The sequence below is a fragment of the Equus caballus genome, chromosome 7, assembly GCF_041296265.1.
Source record: "Equus caballus isolate H_3958 breed thoroughbred chromosome 7, TB-T2T, whole genome shotgun sequence".
NCBI lineage: Eukaryota > Metazoa > Chordata > Mammalia > Perissodactyla > Equidae > Equus > Equus caballus.
In genome coordinates, this window is record NC_091690.1 from 301,897 (window position 1) to 324,918 (window position 23,022).

The 23,022-nt window shown below is 67.5% G+C and overlaps 1 protein-coding gene and 1 long non-coding RNA gene across 12 annotated transcripts; one reads left to right on the forward strand and one right to left on the reverse strand.

Moving 5' to 3' along the window:
* The first annotated feature begins 330 nt into the window (after nucleotides 1–330).
* On the forward strand, nucleotides 331–23,013 carry PALM (paralemmin). 11 transcript variants are annotated; one of them, XM_070272271.1, is made up of 11 exons: nucleotides 447–590; nucleotides 8,985–9,108; nucleotides 9,343–9,448; nucleotides 10,588–10,639; nucleotides 11,069–11,149; nucleotides 11,437–11,567; nucleotides 12,774–12,900; nucleotides 14,095–14,116; nucleotides 15,368–15,424; nucleotides 17,868–17,999; nucleotides 21,058–23,013. In XM_070272271.1, exons 5-11 carry the CDS (start codon nucleotides 11,093–11,095, stop codon nucleotides 21,585–21,587), a joined length of 1,056 nt encoding a protein of 351 aa, XP_070128372.1. In that variant the 5' UTR covers nucleotides 447–590; nucleotides 8,985–9,108; nucleotides 9,343–9,448; nucleotides 10,588–10,639; nucleotides 11,069–11,092; the 3' UTR covers nucleotides 21,588–23,013. The 11 variants fall into 11 exon arrangements, with proteins under 11 accessions (XP_023500044.2, XP_023500045.2, XP_070128375.1 ...); XM_023644276.2 differs by lacking the exon at nucleotides 9,343–9,448 and having other exon boundaries at nucleotides 331–590; XM_070272276.1 differs by lacking the exon at nucleotides 9,343–9,448 and having other exon boundaries at nucleotides 461–590; nucleotides 17,885–17,999.
* On the reverse strand, nucleotides 2,879–7,230 carry LOC138924923 (uncharacterized). The gene is made up of 3 exons (XR_011440293.1): nucleotides 7,032–7,230; nucleotides 6,858–6,951; nucleotides 2,879–5,017 (listed from the first exon to the last, which is right to left on the reverse strand). It is a non-coding gene; the product is annotated as an uncharacterized lncRNA (long non-coding RNA).
* Nucleotides 23,014–23,022: the final 9 nt, after the last annotated feature.

Consider the following 23,022-nt stretch of genomic DNA (forward strand, 5'->3'; position numbering starts at 1 on the left):
TCCCCACCTGGCGGCCCAGATGCCCTCGCCAAGACAACCGGGTCGGCCCCTGTCTGGCTCTAAGCTGTGCTGTGGCTCCCCAGTGCCCTGGCCACAGAGCCCGGGGTCCCCCGCTCCCTCCGGCCCTCGTGCGCCCAGGAGCATCAGCGGCTGCTGTGTCGTCCTCCATCCCGCTGCTCGGTCGGGCCTGGCCGGTCCCCCACCCGGACGCTCTTCTCCGGGCACCCGCGCCAATGGCCTCTCCGGACCTGCCCCCGGGGGGGGGGTCCCCGGCCGCTCCCCTCGGACCCGGGGGTGGTGGGGGGGCGCGCGGGGGGCGCGGGCGCGCGGAGGGGCCGGGCGCGGGGCCCGGAGGCCGGCAGGAGGCGCGCGCGGGCCGGCGCGGGGGCGGCGCGGGGCGGGGAGCCGCGCGCAGGAGAAACGCGGCGGCGGCGACGCGCGCGCCCAGCCCACCCCCCGCGCCGCCGCCGCCCGGACAATAAACAGCCGCGCGCGGGGCGATGCCCGAGCCGGTGCCGCCGCCCCCGCGCCCCGCAGCCCCGGCCGCCCGGCCTTAGCCCGCGGCCCCGCCCGGACTCGCGGGAGATGGAGTGAGTAGGCGCGCTCGGCGCCGCGGGGCTCGGAGGCCGGGGGGCGGGGGGGGGCCCTGTGCATGGGGAGGGGGGCGGCGAGGGGCTTCCGGGACCCCCAGCTCCGCCCGGGAGGGATGAGGCCGGGCCGCGCCCGCCCGGAGGCCTCCCCGCGGCCGAGCCGGCGGCCCACGCGCGGATGGGGATCGGGCGGCGGCGGCCGGGGGCAGCTCGGGACGCCGCGAGGGGAGGCCCGTGTCCCCGCCCGCGCCCCCCCGACCGGCCTCGGCCACCTGCGCCCCCCGCCCAGCGGGCGCCCTGGGGGGATGGAGCGACCCCTCCCGGTGCACCGGGCGCCCCCCCCCCCCAGCCTGAGCTCGTTGCTCCCTGCGCCCTGGGCGCGCGCTCGGGCCGCCCCGCTCCCCGCCCGCCGCGGGGGCCTCCAGGGCTGTCCGGAGCCGGAGCCCCCGCGGAGGAGGCCTGGGTCCGGCCACCGCCAGGGGTTGTCCCGAGTTCCCGCGGGCGGAGGGGGCTGGGATGGGAGACGGGAGGTCCCGGCGCTTTCCGACAGGGGGCCTGGGGTCTGCTCTCCCCTCCCCCAGGAAAAGTCCCCAAGATGGGGCCCCAAATGGAGCAGCCGAGAGTCGGAGGGCCGGGTACCGGCGGAGTGGGCGGCGGGGTCCGTGTGGGGTGAGCTGAGGAGCTGGTGGGCGGGGGCTCCTCGCACAGGCAGGTGTCCGTGAGCGTGCACGGTTCTTGCAGACAGGGTCCCCTCTTCCCGGCCTCGGGGTGTCCCCCACGCCCCCACTCCCACAGGTGGGCGCCTGGAGGGCGTGCGGTGTGGACACGGGCAGGGGGCTGGGCAGCCGGCCCCTGTGAGGCGGGTCGGTGGGCGGCTGCCCGGCTCTGGGCCCGAGGCCGGCACGTGGAGGTCCGGACGCCCACCCGGCCGGCCCCCCTGCCCTTCCCACGGGGTGTGTTTTCGGAGCTGACAACTTTCCTCCGGGGAGTCACCCGTGACCCGCCACACCCTCCCGCCCGCCCGGGAAGGCGACACCCACTGTCCTCTGCTTTTGAAAACCAGACAAAGGCCCGGCCGGCTCCCCCACCCGCCCGGGAGCCCAGCCAGGGGCTCAGGGGAACCAGGGCCCAGACTTGTCTGCCCGCTTCCCCCCCTCTTGTTTATCTGCTCCGCTCCCCGGGCCCAAGGGGAGTCTCTGGGCCTCCTGACAGCAGGCCCTGGGCAGGGTGTGGCCGTGGGGAGGGGGCCGCCTGGGGGAAGCCAGGAAAACGCCCACCCAGAGCCGAGGGAGGAAGAGAGATTCTGGTTGGACTTATTGTTTTCTTTCCCGCCACCCCTTTCATTCTTGGGGGGTGGGGGGGTGGGGGGGGGTGGGAGATTCTGAGGCCCAGAGAGGGGCAGCCGATGCCCCAGGGTCACACAGCACAGGGAGGGCCCCTGGGTGCCTGCTTGGTCATGGGCCTCACAGGGCACCATGCCCCCCATTAGGTGGACCCCTGGCTTTTCTGGGTGCAGACGTGGGACGGGGACTTGGTGTTACGGGGCCCGAACAGCCGTAGAGAAAGCCTGTGTCCCCAGCGCTGGGGTTGCTGGTGAGTGTGGAGAGAGGCCGCCGGGGCGTGAACACCTGCCCCCCGGCTCATCCGTCGTCCTTTTCCACGAGGCCAGAGCCAGCCCCGGGCCCAGGGCCTCCCTGGCGGCCTCCTGTTTCCTTAGAGTTTGCCGTCGGGGTCACAGGACGTGGTGGTGGTGGCGGCTCACGGGGTTGCCGGAAAGTTCCTTTTAAGATCGAATTTAAGAATTTGACAAAATTTGCTTCGTTTAAAGATCAAACTAATTTTCCTTAGTTTAAGAATTTAAGGATTTGGCGAAAAGTAGTGAAGACATAACCCCCGAGGCGGCGGGGGCCTTGGCTGATGCTACAGAGGTGGGACGAGGGGGGGGGGGGCGGCAGGATGATGAGACACTATGTGGGGGGGACGGCTCTGCCCTGGGGGGGACTTGCTGTGTGACCCCGGGGACCTCAGGGTCTGGCTGGCAGAATGAGGCGGTTTCAGACACCCAAACCCCGGTCCTGGGTGAGGCCGAGCTGGGGCCGGGCCGAGGGGGGTCGTGACCTTCCCGGGTCCCCGCCGGCCCCCAGGCCTGGACATTTGCAGGGAGAAGGTGTGGGTTGGGCGCCCACCCGGCCCTTAATGCCTCCTGGGCGCTTGTTAATCTCCCTTTTTAATGAGAGGGAGCCGGTCAGAGGCAACGGGCCTGCTGATAATTGAATTTAATAACAAGCTTTTGTTTTCATTGTATCTATTTTTCGAAAACGTGTTTCCTCTGGAGCAGCAGGGGCTGCGGGTTGTCTGCGTCGTGGTAACAATGTAACGTTTCCTCCCAGAGCCGGGGGTCCAGTGTAGACCTGACCCCAAGGGAGGCGGCGGAGGAGCGGGGGGAGGGCGGCGCGTGAGAAGTGCGGGCGACACTGAAAAGTCACTGAGGAAGCACCGGCTGCATACGGCGCCCCGTTCCGCGTGCCGTGTCCCTGTGAACTCGCTTGATCCCCACAGCAGCCCTGTGAGGTGGGGAAACCGAGGCACAGAGAGGTGACGCATCCCGCCCGAGGCCACACAGCTGGAGAGGGTGGGGCTGGGATTTGGTCGCTGGCTGGGCCGTTTCCTCAGCTGCCGGCGTGGGGGGGTGCAGGTCTCCTGTACTTTCTTCCCGGGTCCCAGGGGCTGTGGTCTGGGGGGCTCCAAACTGTCCTGATGTCGGCTTTTCACCCCGGTTTGTCTACCGGGCCGCACAGAAGGTGTGTTCTGGCCCTGCATCCTCCCCCAGGGAGCCCTCCATGACTGCCAGTCTTGGGGGGGAGATATGGAGGGGGGTGCTGACTCCCCACAAGGCTTCAGGTGGGTCACTCGGCTCCTCTGGGCTCCTGTTTCTCATCTGGTGACGGGGGCACCGGCCCACCGCAGTGGCCCATCCTCAGGGGTCTCAGATTTTGACGCTGGGAAACGGTTGACGATCTTGACAAAAACCGCATCACCTTCTCCCAGGTCTGGAATCCTGTTTTCTGTCAGTCTTTCTCCGTCCAGGAAGCCTGTTTTCTGCTTATTTAGGACATATTCTCTGCGGACCTGCGGGGCCCCGTGCAGGGTCGGAGAGTCTGGGGGGGCCCAGAGGGTCTTCTGTGAGGTGTGGGGAAGGCTTCCTGGTCTTTCCCATCGTGGGCCTTTTCTGTGAAAGACGCTTAAGGGTCCACCCAGGCAGGCAGAGGGTGCGCCTGGTGGAGAGATGGGCCCGGAGCGCCCAGCAGGCAGGAGCGAGGCTCTGGTGGCTGAGGGGCCAGACCAGGGAGCAGCAAGCCAGGGGGGCCGTGGAGAGAGGAGTGGAGCCGGCGGAGGGCAGGGCCCGGGGCCTGGGTGGGTGCAGACCCGTCTCCAGAACTTGGTGGTGGGCCCAGCTGCCCGCAGGGACGGGCCGGCCCCGGATGTGCAGGGGTCTCCCTCAGTGTGGACGGCGTGGGGAGGTCTCGGTGTCTGAGGGAAATGGCACGGGGTGGCCATCTCCTGCCCCGGGCTCGGAGCAGGCGCTCAGGGCCAGTCAGAGGCCGTCCCGGGACCGTCTGGATCGGGCTGGGGGTCCGGGGGGCGGCCTGCTCTGGGCCTTGGTGGCGGGTGAGGCCGAGTGTGGACAGAAGCAGGTCGGGGGACGGGGCCCAGCCTGGTGGGCAGAGGGGGTGGGGGCAGCTCTGGGGCCGCATGTGGGGCAGGGGCTGGGGGGGCTTCTGGTGACACGCATCAGCGAGCGAGCAGTGGAGCCCCGGCCGGCGTGTGTTCAAATCCTGCCAACCCAGGAGGGTCCGGGGCGGGGCCGGCAGGACTCACGATGCGCGGGGCCCGGCTCTGGCCCCGGCAGAGGGGTCCTCGATGCTGCTGTGCGTGTGTCTGTGTTTATCGTGATGAGGTTTATGGAGACACAATCCACCCCTTGAAAGTGCACAGGCCCCTGGTTTCAGTGCATTTGCAGAGCTGTGCAACCATCACTTCCACATAATTCCAGAACATTCCATCCCCATAAACAAACCCCGTCCCCATCAGCATCACCCCCACCCCCTCCCCAGCCCCTGGCCCCCACGAACCCGCTCTCTGTCTGGATCTGCCTGTTCTGGACGTTTCACGTCCATGGGGTCACACGCCGTGTGTCCTTCTGTCTCTGCTTCTCTCCCTGCGTCATGTGTTCAGGTCCGTCCACGTGCAGCCGTGTCAGGGCCTCGCTCCTCTTCACGGCTGCGTAATATTCCAGGGTGTGGGTGGACATGTGTGTGGACCCATCACCCATCGGTGGACTTTTGGGCCATTTTATGCATTGATTTGCACAGTCGCTCCGAGTGGTTGTGACTTGTCCCACGTCCGTCGGATGTGGAGCTCTGGTCCTGTTTTAGACAAACCTGAGCTGTGACTGTGGGTTTCTTTAAAAAGAAAAAAAGGGAAGTGGTGGTGGGACAGGTGTGTCGCGTGGCAGGCGGGGCGGAAACCCTTGGGTGGGGCCTCCTCCGAAGATGGAAAGACCCTCATTGACTCGCTGGTCCAGTGAGCATGAATTGAGTACCTGCTGTGTACTGGGTGCTGCGAACGGGGCAGGGACAAAGACAGCTACAGTCCTCGTGGGGGAATAAGAAATGAAATAAGGGAAATGACTGGGGTGTCGCGTGGCGGTGAGGGCTGGGGGGGTGATTGGGGGTGTGGGCGTGCAACTTAATTGGGGAGGTCAGAGGAGGTGACATCGGAGGACAGGCCTGCGGGAGCTAGTGAGGCCGTGAAGACCTGGGAGAAAGCGCAATGGGGAAGTGGGGGACACAGCCAGTGCAAAGGCCCTGGGGCCAGAGCCAGCCCAGGATGTTCGAGGAGTGTGGCTGGAGCGAGCGGAGTGAGGGGTGGGGTTAGGAAGCAGTCCTGGGCCTGGGAAGCAGTCTCTGCAGCCGGATCTGCCTTGAAACCCCTCCTACCTGGAGCGGGAGGAACCTCTGGCTCAGCTGCCCCATCCAGGCCCCACTGGCCCTCCTGACGTGGCGCCCGGGGTTGGGGGGCAGGGTCCAGCTCCTTCCCTCCCCAGTGCAGGTTAATAGGCAACAGGTTTGCTCCTGTGGGTCTGCGGCCTCCTCTGACCTCCATGTCCACCGGCGGGGGGACCCTGAACCTTCTAGAAAGCCAGTGCCACGGGGCCTGTTCACCTCACCATCACGGAGGTGGTCCAGCCCTGCCCCCTTCCTGGGGAGGGGAGGGGACCAGGAAGGCTTCCCGGAAGAGGCGGCTGGGCTGGAGCTGGGCTGGGAGGTGGAGGAGGCAGAGGAGGGCAGGGGTCACCGGCTGGGGGAGGGTTTGGAGCCGGGAAGGTTCTGGGGCAAAAGGGAGACGGGCCTGCGGGGAGCTGGGAACCAGCGTCTGGAACGGACCTGCGAACTCCATCCCGCCCGCGGGGACCGGCCCGGGCTCCCCGCCCCCCAGCCCGCGTGACTGCCCCCCCCCCCCCCACGGCCAAGGCCAAGGTCGTCGTCGTCAGCTGTTTCCTTTCAATTAGCACAGGAATGTTCGGCTGGGCTGCGCCTGCCAGGCCCGGGACCCCTCATTCCGGCTGGAGCTGCCCGGGCGCGGGCTCCGGAGGGACAAGTGCGAAACCCCCTCCCGCCTCCCGCCTCCCGCCTCCCACCTCCCGCCCCGTCCTCCCGTCCTGCCCGCTGGGTGACCTTGGGCTGGTTGCGTAACCTCTCTGGGCTTTTAAAAAACTAAACGCCTCGCCAAGCCGAGGCCTCTGCGGGCCGGTTGGGTTTGGGCCCCATTAGCTCATCTGCTGGAGCCCGATTCTCTCACGCGCTCGCAGCCGCCGCCCTCGCCGAGTCCTGAGCCGCCCACACCGCGGCGCGAGCCCAGAATTTGCTCCGAGCGCCGTAAAAATAATCGCGCGGGGACGGGAGCCGGAGCGCTCGAGGGCGGGCGTCCGGCCGCGGGTGTGTCCCTCCACACGGGCGGCTGTGGGCTGTGGCCCATTGCCCAGCAGAGCCGGTGGAGGCTCAGAGACGCGGCTGACCTGCCTCGGGTCACACAGCCCGTGGGGGCAGCTGCCACGCCCTCTAAACCCTCCCCACGCCTTTTGGCCCAAACTCCGCTTCTCCGCCCAGGATGTGAGACCTTTTGTGATGTGGCCCCTGCCTCCCTCCCTGAGCCTGAGTGAGCGAGCGTTTCAATCATCCCGCTGACCCCCCAGCCCCGTCGGACCTCGGGGAGACCCTGCGCTCCGTGCGGTCCGTGTGCTTCGGAGCCCGTCGGCCTGGGTCCGGGTCCCGCGTCACCATTGACCAGCTTCCGTTCACTGATAAACACACGGGGCCATCAGGAGGATGGAGGCTTAGCCGACGCCGCGCCTCCCCAGCCTCAGTTTCCCCTCCTGACCGGCCCACAGAAGGCGGCGAGCGCGGGGGTCGGGGGGTCTCATTCCACGGCCGTGTCTTTAGGGTTCTGTGGGGCGACTTCGCTTTGTTTTTCGGATCTAGGGTATCGGGAGTTATCTTGGCTCCACCGCGGCCACCTCGCGCCAGGGGCGGGTCCAGACCCTCCCCGGAGAGGAGCCGCTCCCTGGGTGGGCGCCCCGAAACGCGAGCGGGGGGGGGGGGTGCGCTAGGCCCGGCTCCCCCTCGCGTCCCGCCTCTCCAGGCAGCCCCTGAGGCCCGGGCTGGGAAGCCCCCCAGCGCCCCAGCCCCCCAGCACCCCCTCCCTCCCAGCGCCGGGCTGGGGGCGGGAGATGCTCGGCGCCGGCCCCGCCCCCGCCTGCCGGGCCTCGCGTTGCCATGGGGACGGCGCGGTTGCCAGGGCGACCGCCTCCCGCGGGCCGCCATCCCTCACCCGCGCGGCCGGCGGGGCGGGGCCTGGGGAGGGGCGCGCGCCCTGCGCCCCTCGGGCTGGGACTCGGGCTGTGACCTCGGGCTGTGACCTCGGGCTGGGACTCGGGCTGGGACCTCGGGCTGGGACTCGGGCTGGGACTCGGGCTGGGACCTCGGGCTGGGACTCGGGCTGTGACCTCGGGCTGGGACTCGGGCTGTGACCTCGGGCTGGGACTCGGGCTGGGACTCGGCTGTGACCTCGGGCTGGGACTCGGGCTGGGACTCGGGCTGGGACCTCGGGCTGGGACCTCGGGCTGGGACTCGGGCTGGGACCTCGGGCTGTGACCTCGGGCTGGGACTCGGGCTGGGACTCGGGCTGGGACCTCGGGCTGGGACTCGGGCTGGGACTCGGGCTGGGACTCGGGCTGTGACCTCGGGCTGTGACCTCGGGCTGGGACTCGGGCTGGGACCTCGGGCTGGGACTCGGGCTGGGACTCGGGCTGGGACCTCGGGCTGGGACTCGGGCTGGGACTCGGGCTGGGACTCGGGCTGGGACTCGGGCTGGGACTCGGGCTGTGACCTCGGGCTGGGACTCGGGCTGTGACCTCCGGCTGTGACCTCCGGCTGTGACCTCCGCCTGGGCCGGGGCGCGGATGGGGACGGATGGACAGTCCCCTCGCTGCGCCGCCTGACCCTCCCCGGCCCCGGCCGGGCCCCGCGGGGACACTGCCCGCCTTGTCTCCAGCCCGGCGAGCTGGCCGCACCCCCGACCCTGCATCCGGCCTGCATGGCCACCTGCCCGCCGGCATGGGACCGGGCGTCCGGCTGCTTCCTCTCCTCTGTGTGGCCCTTGTGTGCCGGGGTCTCGGCTGTATATGCCCCCCCGCCCCCCAGCTTTGCCTCCTTCCCGCCTGGGTCCCTGGAGGCCACAGTAGAGCCGGGAAAAGGGAAGACGTGGGGTGAGGCCCGGAGTTGGCAGTTGTGGCTTGGATCCCAGCTCTGCCACTTCCTAGCTGTGTGACTTTGGGCAAGTGACTTGCTGTCTCTGGGCCTCGGTTTCCAGCCGTGGGAAGAACATTCCAGGCAGAGGGAACGGCCAGTGCAAAAGTCATGAGGTAGTGATGAGCTTGGTGCGGTTGAAGGGCAGTGGGAGGGTCCTGGTGGCTGGAACAGAGTGAGTGAGAGGAAGGGCAGAGAAGCGCTGGGGGCTGGGCTGTGCTGGCCTTGGGGTTTCTTTAAAGGGCTGATGGGAACCAGGAGACCTGAGAGCGGGAGAGAGCAGGACTCTTATTCTGAGAAGCTTCCTCTGGCTGTGGGGTGCAGAGGGGGCTGCCTGGGGCCAGGGAGGTGGCAGGTCATGGTAGAATCTTGGGCTGGGGAGTGGGGAGGGATTGTGGGGTTTGCAGGAAGTGAGGTGCTGGGCCTATGTGGGGAGCACAGGGGTGGCACCCTGCCTGCATCACACAGGGCAACAGGGCAGACCCAGAACTCTAGCTGATCTGGCCCTCTGGTGTCTCTGAGCCAGATAGCTGGATCAAGCCTTTCCTGAACTCCACCCAGCTGAGCCCAGCCTCCCGGAGGAAGCAGAGAGGGAAGCCACAGAGGGCGTGGCTGATGCTGCCGGGCCCATGGGAGGTGCAGAGGAGCAGGTGCTGCCAGCAGGAAGGGAAGAGCTGGGTGGGGTTGCCTGACTGGGGCGTGGGAGCCAGATGACCTCACAGGTCTCAGGGAGGCCAGGAAACTTAACCTGCCTGGGGCGGGTGGATGGGGCGCTGCGGCCCAGGACAGACCTGACCTGGAGTAGCCTCCTGGGTGGGGGCAGGGCCCTGGGGTGGACCCAGCGCTGTGTGACCTTGGGTCTCTTTTTCCTTCTGAGCCACCAGGGGAGGGGGACAGGAGGGCTCAGAGCTGGAGTGTCTCCAAGTGTCTGTGCTGATGGGAAACCGAGGCCCAGAGGGCAGAGGACCCACCGGGTGGCTCCGGGCCCTGGTACGAGGCCGGGGGGCACTGGGACCAGCAGGGTCTGTAATTTCAGTCCTTTGGGTGACAAGGGGCTCGGGCGGCCGGGGTGCAGCTGGAGGGTCTGTCTCTCTCGGCTCAGACTCCCCCGTGCCCGCCTCTCGGCGCCTCCCAGGGTGACCCTCGGGGCATGTGGGGTTTGGGGCAGAGAGTGGGGACCCCCCCGCCCCCCGTCGTCACAGTGACCTGGAAGCGGGAGGTTACGGTTGGCCCGTCCAGGCCTGGTCCAGGCTGCGCTGGTCGGAGCATTTAACTCACGCCGACTGTGTACAGCTTCCAGGGGTCCTGTGAGAGGGGAGAGGGGGTCGTGTGGGGAGGGGATGTGGGCCCTCATCCTGGGGCCCTGGGCCTCCTGCCCACCCTACAAAGGCCCGACCTCGGCGGCATGGAGCCCTGCTCCTTCGGGAGCATCTGGCAATGCTGACATTGATCCAGCTCCTTCTGCAAACCGGTTCAAGGCTGAGAGTGCGCCGGGTGGGCTGTCAGAAAGCATCGACTGGATGAGAAAGGGAGTCCGGTTGAATCCCGGCTTTACTATGTCCTTGCTGTGTGTCCTTGGGAGGCCCACCGACCTCTCTGGGCCTTTAGGTTCCTGGGAGACTCCAGGGGAGGCCGCTGTGAGCAGCCCCAGAAGTCCCGGGACAGATGGTCAACTTTGCAAGCCCCAGGGTTGGAGGTGGGGCTGGAGGATCCTTCGTCCTCCGTGTATCCCTCCCACTCTGGAGAAGACGTGCTTGGTGGGGCAGAGGGCGGGGGGTGGTCCTGATCTGGCTCCCAGGCTGGGCCAGGAGGTGATGGAGCTCTTCCTGAAAACTCCTCTCCGGGCTTTGATCCCGGGTGAGCTCCTATGCATCCGTCATGGCCCAGCCTCAGTGCCCTCTTCTCCCCATATCCTTCCTGGGTCTCTAGACAGAGCCTCACCCTCCAGCCCCTTGGCCCTGCCCTGAGGGGCGGCAGGAGGGTCTGTTGAGGGGATTAACGAGGTGATAGGGCTGGATGAGGGCACAGTGTGGCCTTGGGGGCAGGGAAGGGAAGATCGGCTGGGTGGCCGCTGCAGGATTCAAACCCGGGGTGGAGTGGACCCCGCTTGACCTTGTCTGTGCCCCCAGGGTCCTGGTGGCAGAGACCACGTCCCAGCAGGAGCGGCTCCAGGCCATTGCTGTGAGTTCCTCCCTGCCCCTCGGGGGTGGGGGGGGGGTGGGGACGGGGCCCCCGGGACTCAGAACGGAGGGAGGTCAAGGGTCAGATTGTTTCTGGGAAACCTGAGGGCCCTGGTTCCACCCCACAAACAAAAGTGGAGATTTGTCCTTAGAACGTGGACTCTCGGACCCCCCTGCAGGGGAAACTGAGGCCAGTGTGGACTAGACCCCCGCGCTCGCCGTGTGGTGACCGCGCTCTGTGGTGGAGGCGTGGGGGTCTTGGCGGTCTCTGCCCCAGAAGCCCCACCTTGGAGTCTGTGGACGCTTCCCGGTCACTCTGTCCCCTTAAGGCTCTGGGAACGACCAGGGGTCAGTGGCTGGGTGGGCGCCGGGCCGGGAGAAGCAGGGTCCCGCGGTCCTGACCCCGTCTGTCCGTCTGTCCGTCCCGCAGGAGAAGCGCAGGCGGCAGGCGGAGATGGAGAACCAGCGGCGGCAGCTGGAGGACGCGCGGCGGCAGCTGCAGCATCTGAAGGTACCGGACCCTGGGGGGGGGGCGGTGACCCCGATTCTGACTCTGAGCCCGACCCCGACCTCGACCCTGACCCTGGTCATGACGTGACGCCAACCCCAACTGTGACCCTGATCATGAACCAACCTGAACCCCACCCTGACCATAACCTGACCCTGACCCCAGCCTCACTCCTGACCCTGATCATGAACCAACCCCTCCTGACCCCAGCCTGACCCCGACCCCAACCTGACCCTGACCCCAGCCTGACCCTGACCCCATGCTGACCTGACCCCGGCCCTGCCACCCAGTCCAAGGCGCTGCGGGAGCGCTGGCTGCTGGAGGGCGCACCGTGCTCGGCGTCCGACGGGGACGAGGACCTGCGGAGGCAGATGGAGGCGGACGAGCAGAGGGCGCGGCTGCTGGAGGAGGCCATCGGCAGGTGGGCGCTGGGGGGTCCGGCCGCGCTCGCGTGCTGGGGGGCAGGCAGGTCTCTTCTCCTGCCTCGACGGGGCCTCAGGGGGTGTTGACGCGCGGCCCAGCGGGCTGGACCGGGGACACGGGGGCCGAGACCCTCCTGTGACACCGGCAGGCGGGCAGGTGCCGGGTGGGAGCCGCCAGGCCGGGGGGATGGGAGGTGCCGGCAGCGGCTCCCCCGGGGCCTCCTGGCGCCAGCCCAGCTGGCGGCTCGTTGCGGCCCCGGTGCTGATGGGGGGACGGCCGGGCTGCAGGAAGGGGGGGAGGGCCGGCCGCCGGGGAAAGTGACCCCCCCCCCACCCGGGGCTGGGACAAAAGGCCGGGTTTCCGGGCGGCCGGGGGAAGTGACGGCCTGGATTCCAGATGTCCACTCGGCTGCGGAAAGGCCCGGATCCCGGAGCCCCCGCCACGCTCGTTTGGAAGAAACTGGGGGGGTCCGGCTGGGATTTCCCTCCCGAGTCTCAGTTTCCCCGCCTGTGGACCGGAAGGCGGGAATCCCCTTGTGCGTCTTAATTGCAGCAAACGTTAGTGCCCACTGTGTGCCTCCGGGAGCTGGGCCAGGCCTGTGAGGGGGCAGTCGGGACTGACGGGCAGAGGGGCGCGTGCGGGCGGGAAGCACCGGCCGCCGGGGCTGCACAAGGGGCTGCTGTTATCACCCCCCCCCGGGGTGCAGCTCTGGGGAGGGGCCCCCTGTGAGCCCTACTGTGTGTCCTGTGCATGGCAAGTGCCCTCCCGGGGCCCCTCAGGCCACATTTTGGCCACTCGGTGTCCATGCCAGGACTCCTTCTCCAGGAAGCCCTCCAGGCTGCCCCTGGCCGCATCCAGCCAACAGATGTGGGCTCCCTTTGTCAGGGGGCCCTGGACTCACCCCCGTCTGTCCCGAGCCTTGAAGGGGAGTGTCCCCCATGGTGCAGGGTGTCCCCTGACACCCGCAGCCCCGCGCCTCGGGCAGGCGACGGCCGGGCAGGATTTTGGACACGGGTCGTGTCCTCACTGGGTGGCGCGGACCGTTGTCCTCATACTTGGAAAGTGAAACGGTTTTTCCAGTCTCCCGGGAGGGAGGACGCTTCCCGTGAAAACACACGTGTCTGGGTGGAAGCGCGGGGGGTTGGCGGGAGGCGGCCGGGTGGGAACCGGGGGTCACGCGGTGAAGGGACCCCGCACTCCGCAGGCTGGAGAAGGAGATCGAGGCGCTGGAGAACGCGGACACGGCCCCCGCCACCGCCAGGGAGCCCGCGGCGGCCCCCAGCCCGGCCCAGGAGGAGGAGAAGGCGGAGGTGGTGGTGAATTCCCAGCAGGTGAGGGGCGCCCGGGACCCCCCGGCCGCAGAGCGAGAGCCCACCCGGCCCCCCGGCCCCATGGCCGCTGGTCCAAGCCCAGATGTCAGAGCCGGCGCTCGCATCTGAGTCCCAGCCCGCCACCTTCCGGCCTGTGACTGGGAGATGTGGCTTTGCCTCTCTGGGCCTCAGTTTCCCCACCTACGATTGCCCGCCTGCTGGGGATGCCACGCGGGCTCAATGGGCCCATGGACGGCGGGCACTTGACATGGGGCCTGCATGTGGGGAGCTGACCTGAGGCCCAGAGAGGTTGAGGGGCTGGCTCCAGGCTGCACAGCTGAGGAGTGGTCTCTGATGACCAGGATCCCTGGGCCCCGAGCTCCTGGTGGCCGCGGAGTGTTAACGCAGGACCCTCACGGCACCCTCTGTCGTGTCCAGGCCTCGAGGGGCCTGGGGGACACGCCTCGTGTCCCCTGCCCATCCTCGTGCCCCACCCCGAGCTGAGCTGCAGGGGGACACGGCCCCCACGGCGTCCCCCACAGCATCTGAGTCCTTGCCCAGTGGACACGCCTGCCCACCCACCTGGGCCTGGTGTGGGTAGACTGGAGGCTGTGGGTGGAGCCCTGGCCTCGCCGAGCCCCCGTTGGGTGGACATGTGGACGTCTGTGCACAGGGAGGGCGGACGGGGCCACTGGGGGGAGGCCAGGGCCCTGCGGGGTCACCGAGGAGGCCCCTGACTCATGGGAGGGTGGGGCAGGCTGGGAGGGGCTTTGAAGGCTGGCTAGGAGTTCTCCAGACTGGCGGTGAGAGGGGCCATGGGGAAGGTGGACTCAGCTCGGACGACGCGTTCGCGGGGTCCCTGCCTTCTTGGTGCCCACGTCCTAGGGACACAGAGACACTGGCCGGGTCAATAATCTGGTGGCTTGCGGGGCAGTGACGGACGAGGGGGCCCCCTCTCGATGGGGAGGTTGGGGAGCCGAGTGAAGGGGGAATCTGGGAAAAGCCTTCCAGGCGGAGGGGACCTGGCACCCAGAGGCCGGGGACAGGGAGGAGGGAGAGGCGGAGGGAGGGGTCGCCCGGGGCCGAGCGGGGGATCCGTCCGCGAGGAGGTGACTCCTGCAGGGGGGGGGTCTCTGGAGCCGGGCACCCCCCAGGCTCCCGCCCCCTCGGCTGGGCCGCGCTGGGCACCCCTGACCTCTCTGTTCTTTCTTGCAGAGCCCGGTGGGCACGCCCAAAGGTAGGATTCCCGAGGGGACGGGCGGGCCTCGCGCCCCCTGGTGGCCAGAAGCGGGATGACGGGCGGGTTGTGGCCGAGGAGCAACATTGTTGCTGATAAAAGAGGAAAAGGCAACAGTGACCCATCGCTGCTACTTTGTCTCTTTGACCCGGACTCTGAGTCTGGCCCCGTGTCCTCGCCGGTCACGTGATTTTCACAACGTCCCTGTTACAGATGGGGAAACTGAGGCTCCGGAGGGGCGTCTGGCTGAGGTCTTGGCTGTGTCCCGAGGCTCCGGGTCTGTCCCCGTCCTCGTGGGGGCAACCGGGCTCGGCTGCCTCTGTCCCACGCCCCCCTGGGCCTCGGTTTTCACGTCTGGGAAGTGGGGTCTGCGGGGATGAGAAATCCAGACCCTGGCCGCCCTGGGGGTTAGGTGCCATCTGAAAGGATATGGGGACGGGGGGCCAGCCCGGTGGTGCAGCGGTTAGGTTCACATGTCCTGCTTCGGCGGCCCGGGGTTCTCGGGTTCGGATCCCGGGTGTGGACATGGCACCGCTCATCAAGTCATGCTGTGGTAGGTGTCCCACATAGAAAGTAGAGGAAGATGGGCATGGATGTGAGCTCAGGGCCAGTCTTCCTCAGCAAAAAAAAAAAAAAGAGGAGGATTGGCAGTAGATGTTACCTCAGGGCTAATCTTCCTCAAAAAAAAAAAAAAAAGGGACATGGGTCCCAGCACGCTGGTAAGAAAGCTGCCATCCAGGAAACGGGAAAAAGCCGGAAGTCTGACCCATTTTATGCCCCCAAATTATGACAGATCAATAACGTACATGTTGGCAGATATTTCACACGTACATATGACATTTTTAAATACACGCTTAGCTGTGAATCTAATAGTTTACGGAATCTGTTATTCAGTATATTACATTTAATATAAATCATATTTTAGAAGTGCAGATTCACCCCGTCTGTGTCTGCATCGCAGGCCGGCGGCAGGAGCGTCTGTGGCCTGATTTGCGTGTGTTAATTATTTATGGGGAGAGCGTCTCCTCGTCTTACCGCGGGATTGAAAATTAATAATTAAAAGAAATCCTCGCAGGGATTTTGTGAAAAGCACTCGGCCGCGATGGGAGGCGGACCGCGGGGCTGGCGTGTGTCCCCTGTGGGCGCGAGGGTGGTGCCGCGTGCGTGGGGGGCTCCGGGGCGTCCGTGTGGGGTGTCGTGGTCTGTGTGGTTGTCGCCCCTCTGACCCCGTCTCTCTCTCTCCCGCCGCAGAGAAGCGCGTCTCCACGCCCGCGAGGACGGCCGCAGGCGCCACCATGATGAAAGCAGGTGGGTCACCCCGTCCGCCGCGGGTCCGGGGCCGAGGGTCGCCGGTGCCGTCCGCGGGGGCTGTGGTCGCACGGCTGCACCGAGGCGGTGCTCCGAGCCTGGGGTGGGGCCTGGCCGCCTTCTGCTTTGGCTCATCGGCACACGCGGCCCGGCTTCCCCCGAGAAGACGGGCCCCCCGCATGGCGGCTCTAACCCGACGCCCCTCGCGGCTTCTCTGCCCTAACCTCGCCGCTGCTCCCGGCCCGTGGGGTGCTGCACACGCCCGCACGCACCCGCTGCACGTCCTCCTCCTCTGTCCTCAGGCCGCCTCAGGAGAGGGAGTGAGCGCCCCGTCCCTGGAGGTGACCAAGCTGGGGTCTGGGGCATTTTGGGAGCCAGAGTTAGTGCTAGGTGTTCTCCAAGGTCAGGGGTCAAATTCCCACTGTGCCCCTCGACACTTGGCGCTGGGGTCCCCCTGCCGGAAGGGCGGGACTGGAGTGACCTCGTGGCACCAGGCCGAGCGGAGAGTGATGACAAGTCATAGCAGACGGCAAAACCTCGTTGCTGCTGCTCTTGCTGTAATTGAGCAGGGAGGCGGAGGCCGTCCTGGGGGCGAGGTGGCCGGGATGTGATGACACCCGGCCGCCCAGGGGGCAGGAGGCAGAGGGTCGCATTTCCCAGAGACGAGGTGCCTTCAGGCCTTTGCGCCAGATGGACCAGGCCCAGCAGCACCGGGGCCAGACGCCCCTACTGTTCCCTCACTCCGTGACCTCTTGTGCAGTGCACGACCCGCCCAACTGTGTCTGGAGGTGGGAGTGTCAGGCTGTGTAGGAACATCGGATTGAATAAGAGTCACTCATTCATTCAAGCGCTCGTGGGGCCCGGTGTGAGGCACACGGGGAGGCCGGAGTCCCCATGGGGCGACAGCCTGTGCAGTTAACTCAGGGAGAAAGCGAGGCAGAGAATGGGGAGCCAGAGGGGGGCAGTTTTAATGGGAGGTTTCAGGGGAGGCTGAACTAGGGGGTGACGCTGAGCAACGACCCGCAGGAGGAGACGGCGCGGGGCCTGCGGACGGCGGGGTGGGGGAGGGTGTTCCGGGCGGAGGGCGCAGTGAGGCCGGCGGGCCTGGTGGAGGGACAGCGGGGCGGCCCGTGCGGCTGCAGCGGAGGAGTGAGGGGGCGACGGAGGCGGCGGGGCGGGCGGGGGGCGCGGGCTCCCGAGGGAGGGACGTGGGGGCCGCGCGGCTGCGGGCGGAGCGGGGACGGCGACTCGGGCTCGCCGCGCCCTCTGGCGGCTGCGGGGCGAACAGCCGAGGCGGCGCCGGGAGACGGGGAGGGGACGGCGGGGGTCCGGGAGGATGCGGGCAGGATGCGGGGATGGGGGAGGGATGATGGGGAGGATGCGGGGAGGATGCGGGGACGGAGGAGGGATGATGGGGAGGATGCGGGGATGGGAGGAAGGACGGGGGAGGGGGGAGGATACGGGATGGGGGAGGGACCGCGCTGGTCCAGGAGGGATGCGGGCAGGATGCGGGGATGGGGGGGTGGGATGATGGGGAGGATGCGGGGATGGGAGGAAGGACGGGGGGAGGGGGGAGGATGCGGGGATGGGGGAGGGACTGGAGGGGGGAGGATGTTGGAGGATGTGGGGTGGGGGATGGGGTAGTGGTGGGAAATGGGGACCGAGGAGGGAGAGTAGGGGATGGTGGGGGATGGGGTATCAAGGATGGGGTGGGGGAGGGGTGGCAGGCGTGGATTGGGGGGTGGGGTGGAGAGATGGGGGAGGGACAGTGACCCCCCCTCGCTGGGTTGAGCCGGGCAGGTTCCCGCGTCCTCAAGGCCGAACCCGCAGGACTCACAGATGCAGGGACGTGGGTGGAGGGAGGAGGGAGGCGTCCCTGCAAGAAGTGGGGAGACCCCGGGGCAGCTGCAGGCAGCGATGGGAGCAGGTCTGGGAGGTGGTGATTTTGGGGGCCCCCCCGGGGGGCAGTGTGGGGGGGGGGCTCCTGGAATTCGGGCCGAGGTCCTGGGGCCGCTGGGAGGCTGGGGTCTCCCGTGGGGTCTCCCGTGGGGTCTCGTGACGATTCCTATGGGGCAGAGCCGGGCGCCGGCGGCTGAATCGTGGCCTCGTGGGGGTCACGTGACTTCGTGTGACGCGGACGCGGTTGAGCTCAGTCAGCGACTGAGGGACGTGAAGTGCGGACTCGCAGGTGGACAGACGGGGGTGCCGAGGTCCGGCCGGGAGCGCTCACCCCTGCACCCCGCTCTGCTCTGGGGACACGGGGGCAGTTTGAGACGGCAGGGATGGGCCTTGAAGGCCGAGCGGAGGAAGTGAGGCCCGCGCGGGGGCTGCGCCGGGAGGCCCCACCGCTGCTTGGCTCTGCGCTGCCGGCTCCCCCCTGGCTTGGCGGCGGCCCGGGGGCGCGGGGGGCGGGCGGCGGCGTAACCCCTGCCTCTCGTGCCAGCCATGTACTCGGTGCAGATCACGGTGGAGAAGGACAAGGTGACCGGGGAGACCCGGGTGCTGTCCAGCACCACCTCGCTCCCCCGGGAGCCGCTCCCCCAGGGCATCAAGGTGTACGAGGACGAGACCAAAGGTACGCGCCCCCCCGCCCCACCCCAGACCCCTTCTTCGGCCCGAGCCTGACCCCGTCCCATGGGGACGCCACCCCGTCCTCCTTTCCTCCAAGGAACCTGCCTTGAAGCTTGGCCGATCCCGGGTGGGATTCCCAGCCGGCCGGCCCGTCAGTCCCAGTCTCTGGGACGCTTGTGATAAAGGCTCCAAAACCCCACAGATGCAGACGGGGTGTGAGAGGGTTTAGCAGGGCGGGGAGGGGGCCGGGCGCAGGACCCATGATGCACAGCGAGGTGGGGAGACAGGGCACCTGGCAGAGGCCGCAGCACGTGCAAAGGCCCTGAGGTGGGGGCGTTTGCTGGGCTGGAGGAACTGAGAGGAGCCGGTGGGGCCGGTGAGGAGGGGCGGGAGGCGGCTGGCAAAGGCTTGGGATGGGTGAGCCGGGACGTGGTGATGAGGTCCCATTCGGTTTTTAGGGTTCCCGGTGGTGGCCGGGAGGGGAACAGGCCATGGGGACACCCACAGGGAGCTGGGAGCCCGGGATTTCAGTCTCTGTCTTTCTTGATATGATTCAACCATAAATTCACTTTTTTTTTTTAACTGTGGAAAACTTTTATTTCGATGATGCAACGTGTCAGCGTTGAGGGGCCAGTTTCATAAACATGTTGGCGTTTAAATTTATCCGCTTTCGGCCTGACTTGTGGGACGGGGTATGAGTGACCCCGGGGAGGGGGAGATTCTAGGCGGTGTTTGCGGTGATGCTAGAAAAGGAAAGCAAACCCGCTCTGGGAAACTAAATGTGTCTTAAGAAGACATTATAGGACACGCTCAGGATCAAGGCGGCTTCTTTGTGGCGCGGAGCTCAGAGCCCGTCCCCCCGAGTCAGGTGCTAAATCCGAGAGCTCGGCTCTAGCGCCCGTTAGCGGGTCCACGAATGCCGCCCTTACAAGAACCCGGGACACGGGGTGGAAGGATCCAGAACACCGTGCAAGGCAGCGTCCGCTGCAGTGGGTTTTGGAATATTCACCGTGTTGTGCACCCTCGCTGTCTGGTTCCGGAACATTCCATCCCCCCAAAAAGCAGCTCTGTCCCCATCAGCATCCCCCCCACCCCCTCCCCAGCCCCTGGCCCCCACGAGCCCGCTCTCTGTCTGTGGATCAGCCTGTTCTGGACGTTTCCCGTCAATGGGGTCACACGCCGTGTGTCCTTCTGTGTCTGTTTCTCTCCCTGAGCGTCGTGGGTGCAGGTCCGTCCACGTTCCTACTTTATGGCCGAATGAGGTTCCATTGTTGGGATGGACCACGTTGGGTTTGTCCGTCCTCAGCTGATGGGCGTTTGGGTTTTTCCCGCCTTTTGGTTTTCTAATGCCTTTCGAGGTTTTGGGGCCAGACGTCTGGGGACGACCCCCAGGAGTGGAACTGCTGGGTCAGGCGGTGACTCCGTTCCACCTTCTGAGGACCTGCTGGGTGTTTCCCGCCGGCCGCGTGCGAGGGTTCCCGTCTCTCCACATCCTGGACGCGTGTCCTGGTCCGTTTTATCCCCGTTGACGTGATGGGGGGTGGCCAGTGGGTTCGGGTCCCAGAGCCTCGTGTTCTCAGAGGACGTCGCGGCGTCCGGGGTGCTCTTAAAGGAGCCGCATCACTCAGCTCTGCCGCCGTCGGGGGCGTAGGCCCTGCCGCCTCCGGCTCTCGCCAGCTGCGTGGTCCCGGGCGGCCGCTCTGTCCAGCCCGGCCCGGCCCCTGGGGATTCGGGACCCGCTGGACCGGACTCCGGTTGCCTGGCAACGGGAAGGTGATCCGTTTCCATGGCAGCCGAGGGCTCGGATTCCTGTGGGACGTCCTCCGCTTGACGCCGTGTGACCCGGGTGCTCCCCGTCCCCGGGCCTCCAGCCCAAAGGCACCGCCAGGCCCAGGGCGGGTGGACGCCGCCTCCCTGGGGGTTTGGAAACTGAGAGTAGAAAAAGCACTTTCCTTCTGGCCGGAAGCCAGGAACCCGGCCCTGACCTTTGGCCTGAGAGGCGGCGCGTCCCAGGGGCGCCCGGGCGTCCCTCCCCCTGGCAGCCGGGGGCCGGGTGTCTAGGAGGCGTTTGCCGGGCTCTTATCTGGGGCACCCGACGGTGGCCGGGCTCCTCCTCCTTAGAGACGGCCACACAGCCCGGAAAATCAGAGACATGAGCGCGAATGTTGGCGAGATTTGGAAAATGCGTTTGGCAACGTGGATGCACGTATGAAACTCTGGCCGGTGGAGAAGGGCGTTCTTTTCAAACGGGCCGAGCGTTTTCGGGAGGTGACGTAGTCCCGGGCCGCGCAGGCCGCTCCAAGGACTGTTGCAGAGTTTCTATCTTAGGCTGTGGGTTCTCGGGTTGCAGCTCCCCCCAACTCCCCGAAATTTAAAAATGCCCTTCAAAATAAATGCTGGCTTCAAGAGGCAGTCGGTCAAGGTGGAAACGGTAAACTGTTTACACTCGAAAGAGAACGACCCGGTGGGATCCAGGGGATGCAGCCAAAGCAGGGCTCTGAGGAAAATGTATAGCCTTCAGGGCATTTACTAGAAAACGAAAAATATTGAGTGAAGGAACTAAACTTTAATTCAAAAATCAACCCCATAAACCCAAAAAAGGAAGGAATCTGGACGCCCACAACTCCTCAGGCCTAGCCTGGGAGAAGGAGCGGGGTCCAGCTGTGTGACTGTGGGCTGGTTGCTTCCTTCTCTGAGCTTCATCATCCTCGCGGTGGCCGAAAATGGACCTACCCGCACGGTTATCTGACTGGAGTCAGTCACGTGGGGAATGTGGAAAACCCTCAAAATGCAGGATGGTAAAACGCCAGCTCCTTGGGTGACGCTCCGTCTTGGTTTCTAACAAATGCTTTGGGGTCTGTGAATTTTCCTCCGTGCCCCAGTTTGGCTGCATCCACGGGTCCCGACTTGATCGTCCGTCGGTTCTGAATGCGTAATTTAATTTCCTCGATACCCCGCAGGGGGGCTCGCGGCCTTGCCCGGCCACCCTCCCGTCCGGGAACCAGCTCACACCCCCTCTCTCTCTCTCTCTCTCTCTCTCCCCCACCGCCCGCCTCCGCCAGTGGTCCACGCCGTGGACGGCACTGCCATGAACGGGATCCACCCGCTGAGCTCCTCCGAGGTGGACGAACTCATCCACAAGGCGGACGAGGTCACGCTGAGCGAGGCGGGGTCTGCGGCCGGGTCGGCGGAGACCCAGGGGGCCCCGGAGGAGGCCGTGCGGACCACGCCCTCCAGGCGGGAGATCACCGGGGTGCAGGCGCAGCCGGGCGAGGCCACCTCGGGCCCCCCGGGCATCCAGCCCGGCCAGGAGCCCCCCGTCACCATGATCTTCATGGGCTATCAGAACGTGGAGGACGAGGCCGAGACCCAGAAGGTGCTGGGCCTGCAGGACACCATCACCGCGGAGCTGGTGGTCATTGAGGACGCGGCCGAGCCCAAGGAGCCCGCCCCGCCCAACGGCAGCGCCGCCGAGCCCCCGGCCGCCGCGGCCCCCCGGGAAGAGAACCAGGTGGGGGCCGAGGCCCCCGCCAGCGAGCCCCAGGACCTCGACATGAAGAAACACCGCTGTAAATGCTGCTCCATCATGTGAGCCGCCCGGCCCCCCAGACCCCGGCCCCGCCCTCCGTGCCAGACACCCACCGCCCAGCCCCCCCGGCGCCTGCCCACCCTCCACCCACCGCCACGGGCCCCAGGACACGCCGTGTCGTCACACGTTCCTTCTGAGTTTTCTCTCACTGGAAAGAGAGGGACGGGGAGGTCCCGCCCGCCCCCCGCCCAGGCACCGCCCCCGACACGCCCTAACCACTGAGCCGCACGTCCGCACCTGGCCGCAGAGACACACACGGCAGACCCACCCGTCCCCGAGACGAGACCCCCGTGTCGCAGCAGCTCCACAGACGCGGCTCCCGCCCACGGCGTCCCGGCTGGCGTGACCCGGGGCCTCGGGGCGGCTCCGGGCCAGCCCGCCACCCTCTGGGCCTCCTGCCTGTGCCTTCCTGCCACCTCCCATGAGGTCCCCGAGGGGACATCTCACCAGAGGGAGCCGCGGGGGCCTGCTCAGTCCCCACCCAGCCCCGGGAAGCGGGTCCCTCGAGGGTCCCCACCTGAGGCGCCGGCGTCCGGGTCTCGGCCGGCAGGGGTGAGGCCATACCTCTTGGGGGCCCAGGCTCGAGGTCTCGGCTGGAGCACACGCCCCTCCCCGCGTGCCCTCTCTGGGCGCAGCCGGTGGACGGTGGAGCCTGGGGAAGGGGGCGCCCTGGGGACAGGCCCCCCGCCGGGTAGGGACCTGTGACCCCTGCGCTGCCGTCTGGTCGGGGCGGGCGGGGGTCTCGGAGCTGCCCCTGCGCGAGGCAGGGACGCGTGAGCCGCTTCTCATGCCGACCGCCCACCCCCACTGGGCCCTCCTTCCTCCTGGTGCTAATTCGGGGACCCCGAGGGCCTGCCCCCCGGCCCCGTCTCCAGCCCGCTTGGTCCAGGGTCCCGGGTCCCCCCGACTACACCCCGGCGATCGGGCCCAGTGCCGGCTCCGCTGGGTGTGGCGCGTCCAGGCAGCGGAGGGGGACCCCCCACGGCCGCCCAGCCCGATGTGAGCCTGCCCCCCTCTCACCGGGAGGGGCGAGGGGTGACCGGTGCCCGTCCTGGGGGCGGCCGACACCCGGCTGTGCACGCACGTCTCCGGGGTGCAGCCACCCTTGTCCCCGGAGGCGCATTCGTGCACGCGCTCACAGCCCCTCTCGCGGGTGGGCTGAGGATGACCAGGCCGCCCCCTCGGCAGGGCGGGTGCAGGGGCCGCCTCGACCGCGGCCCGGGTCCCGTCTCAGCTCCGCCCCTCGGTGGCCGGGAGGAGAGGCCCTCGTGAGACGCCCCTGGGCCGTGGCCGTGGCCCCCCCTCCGCCCTCCTCGAGTCCACCTGCGTCCTCGAGCCGTGAGCCTCCGCCGCCCCCTCTGCTTTCGATGTGTGACGAGGCCCCGATGTTCTTGACTTTCCCGGAGAAGCAAATAAAACAGTGTGAGCAGCCGCGGGT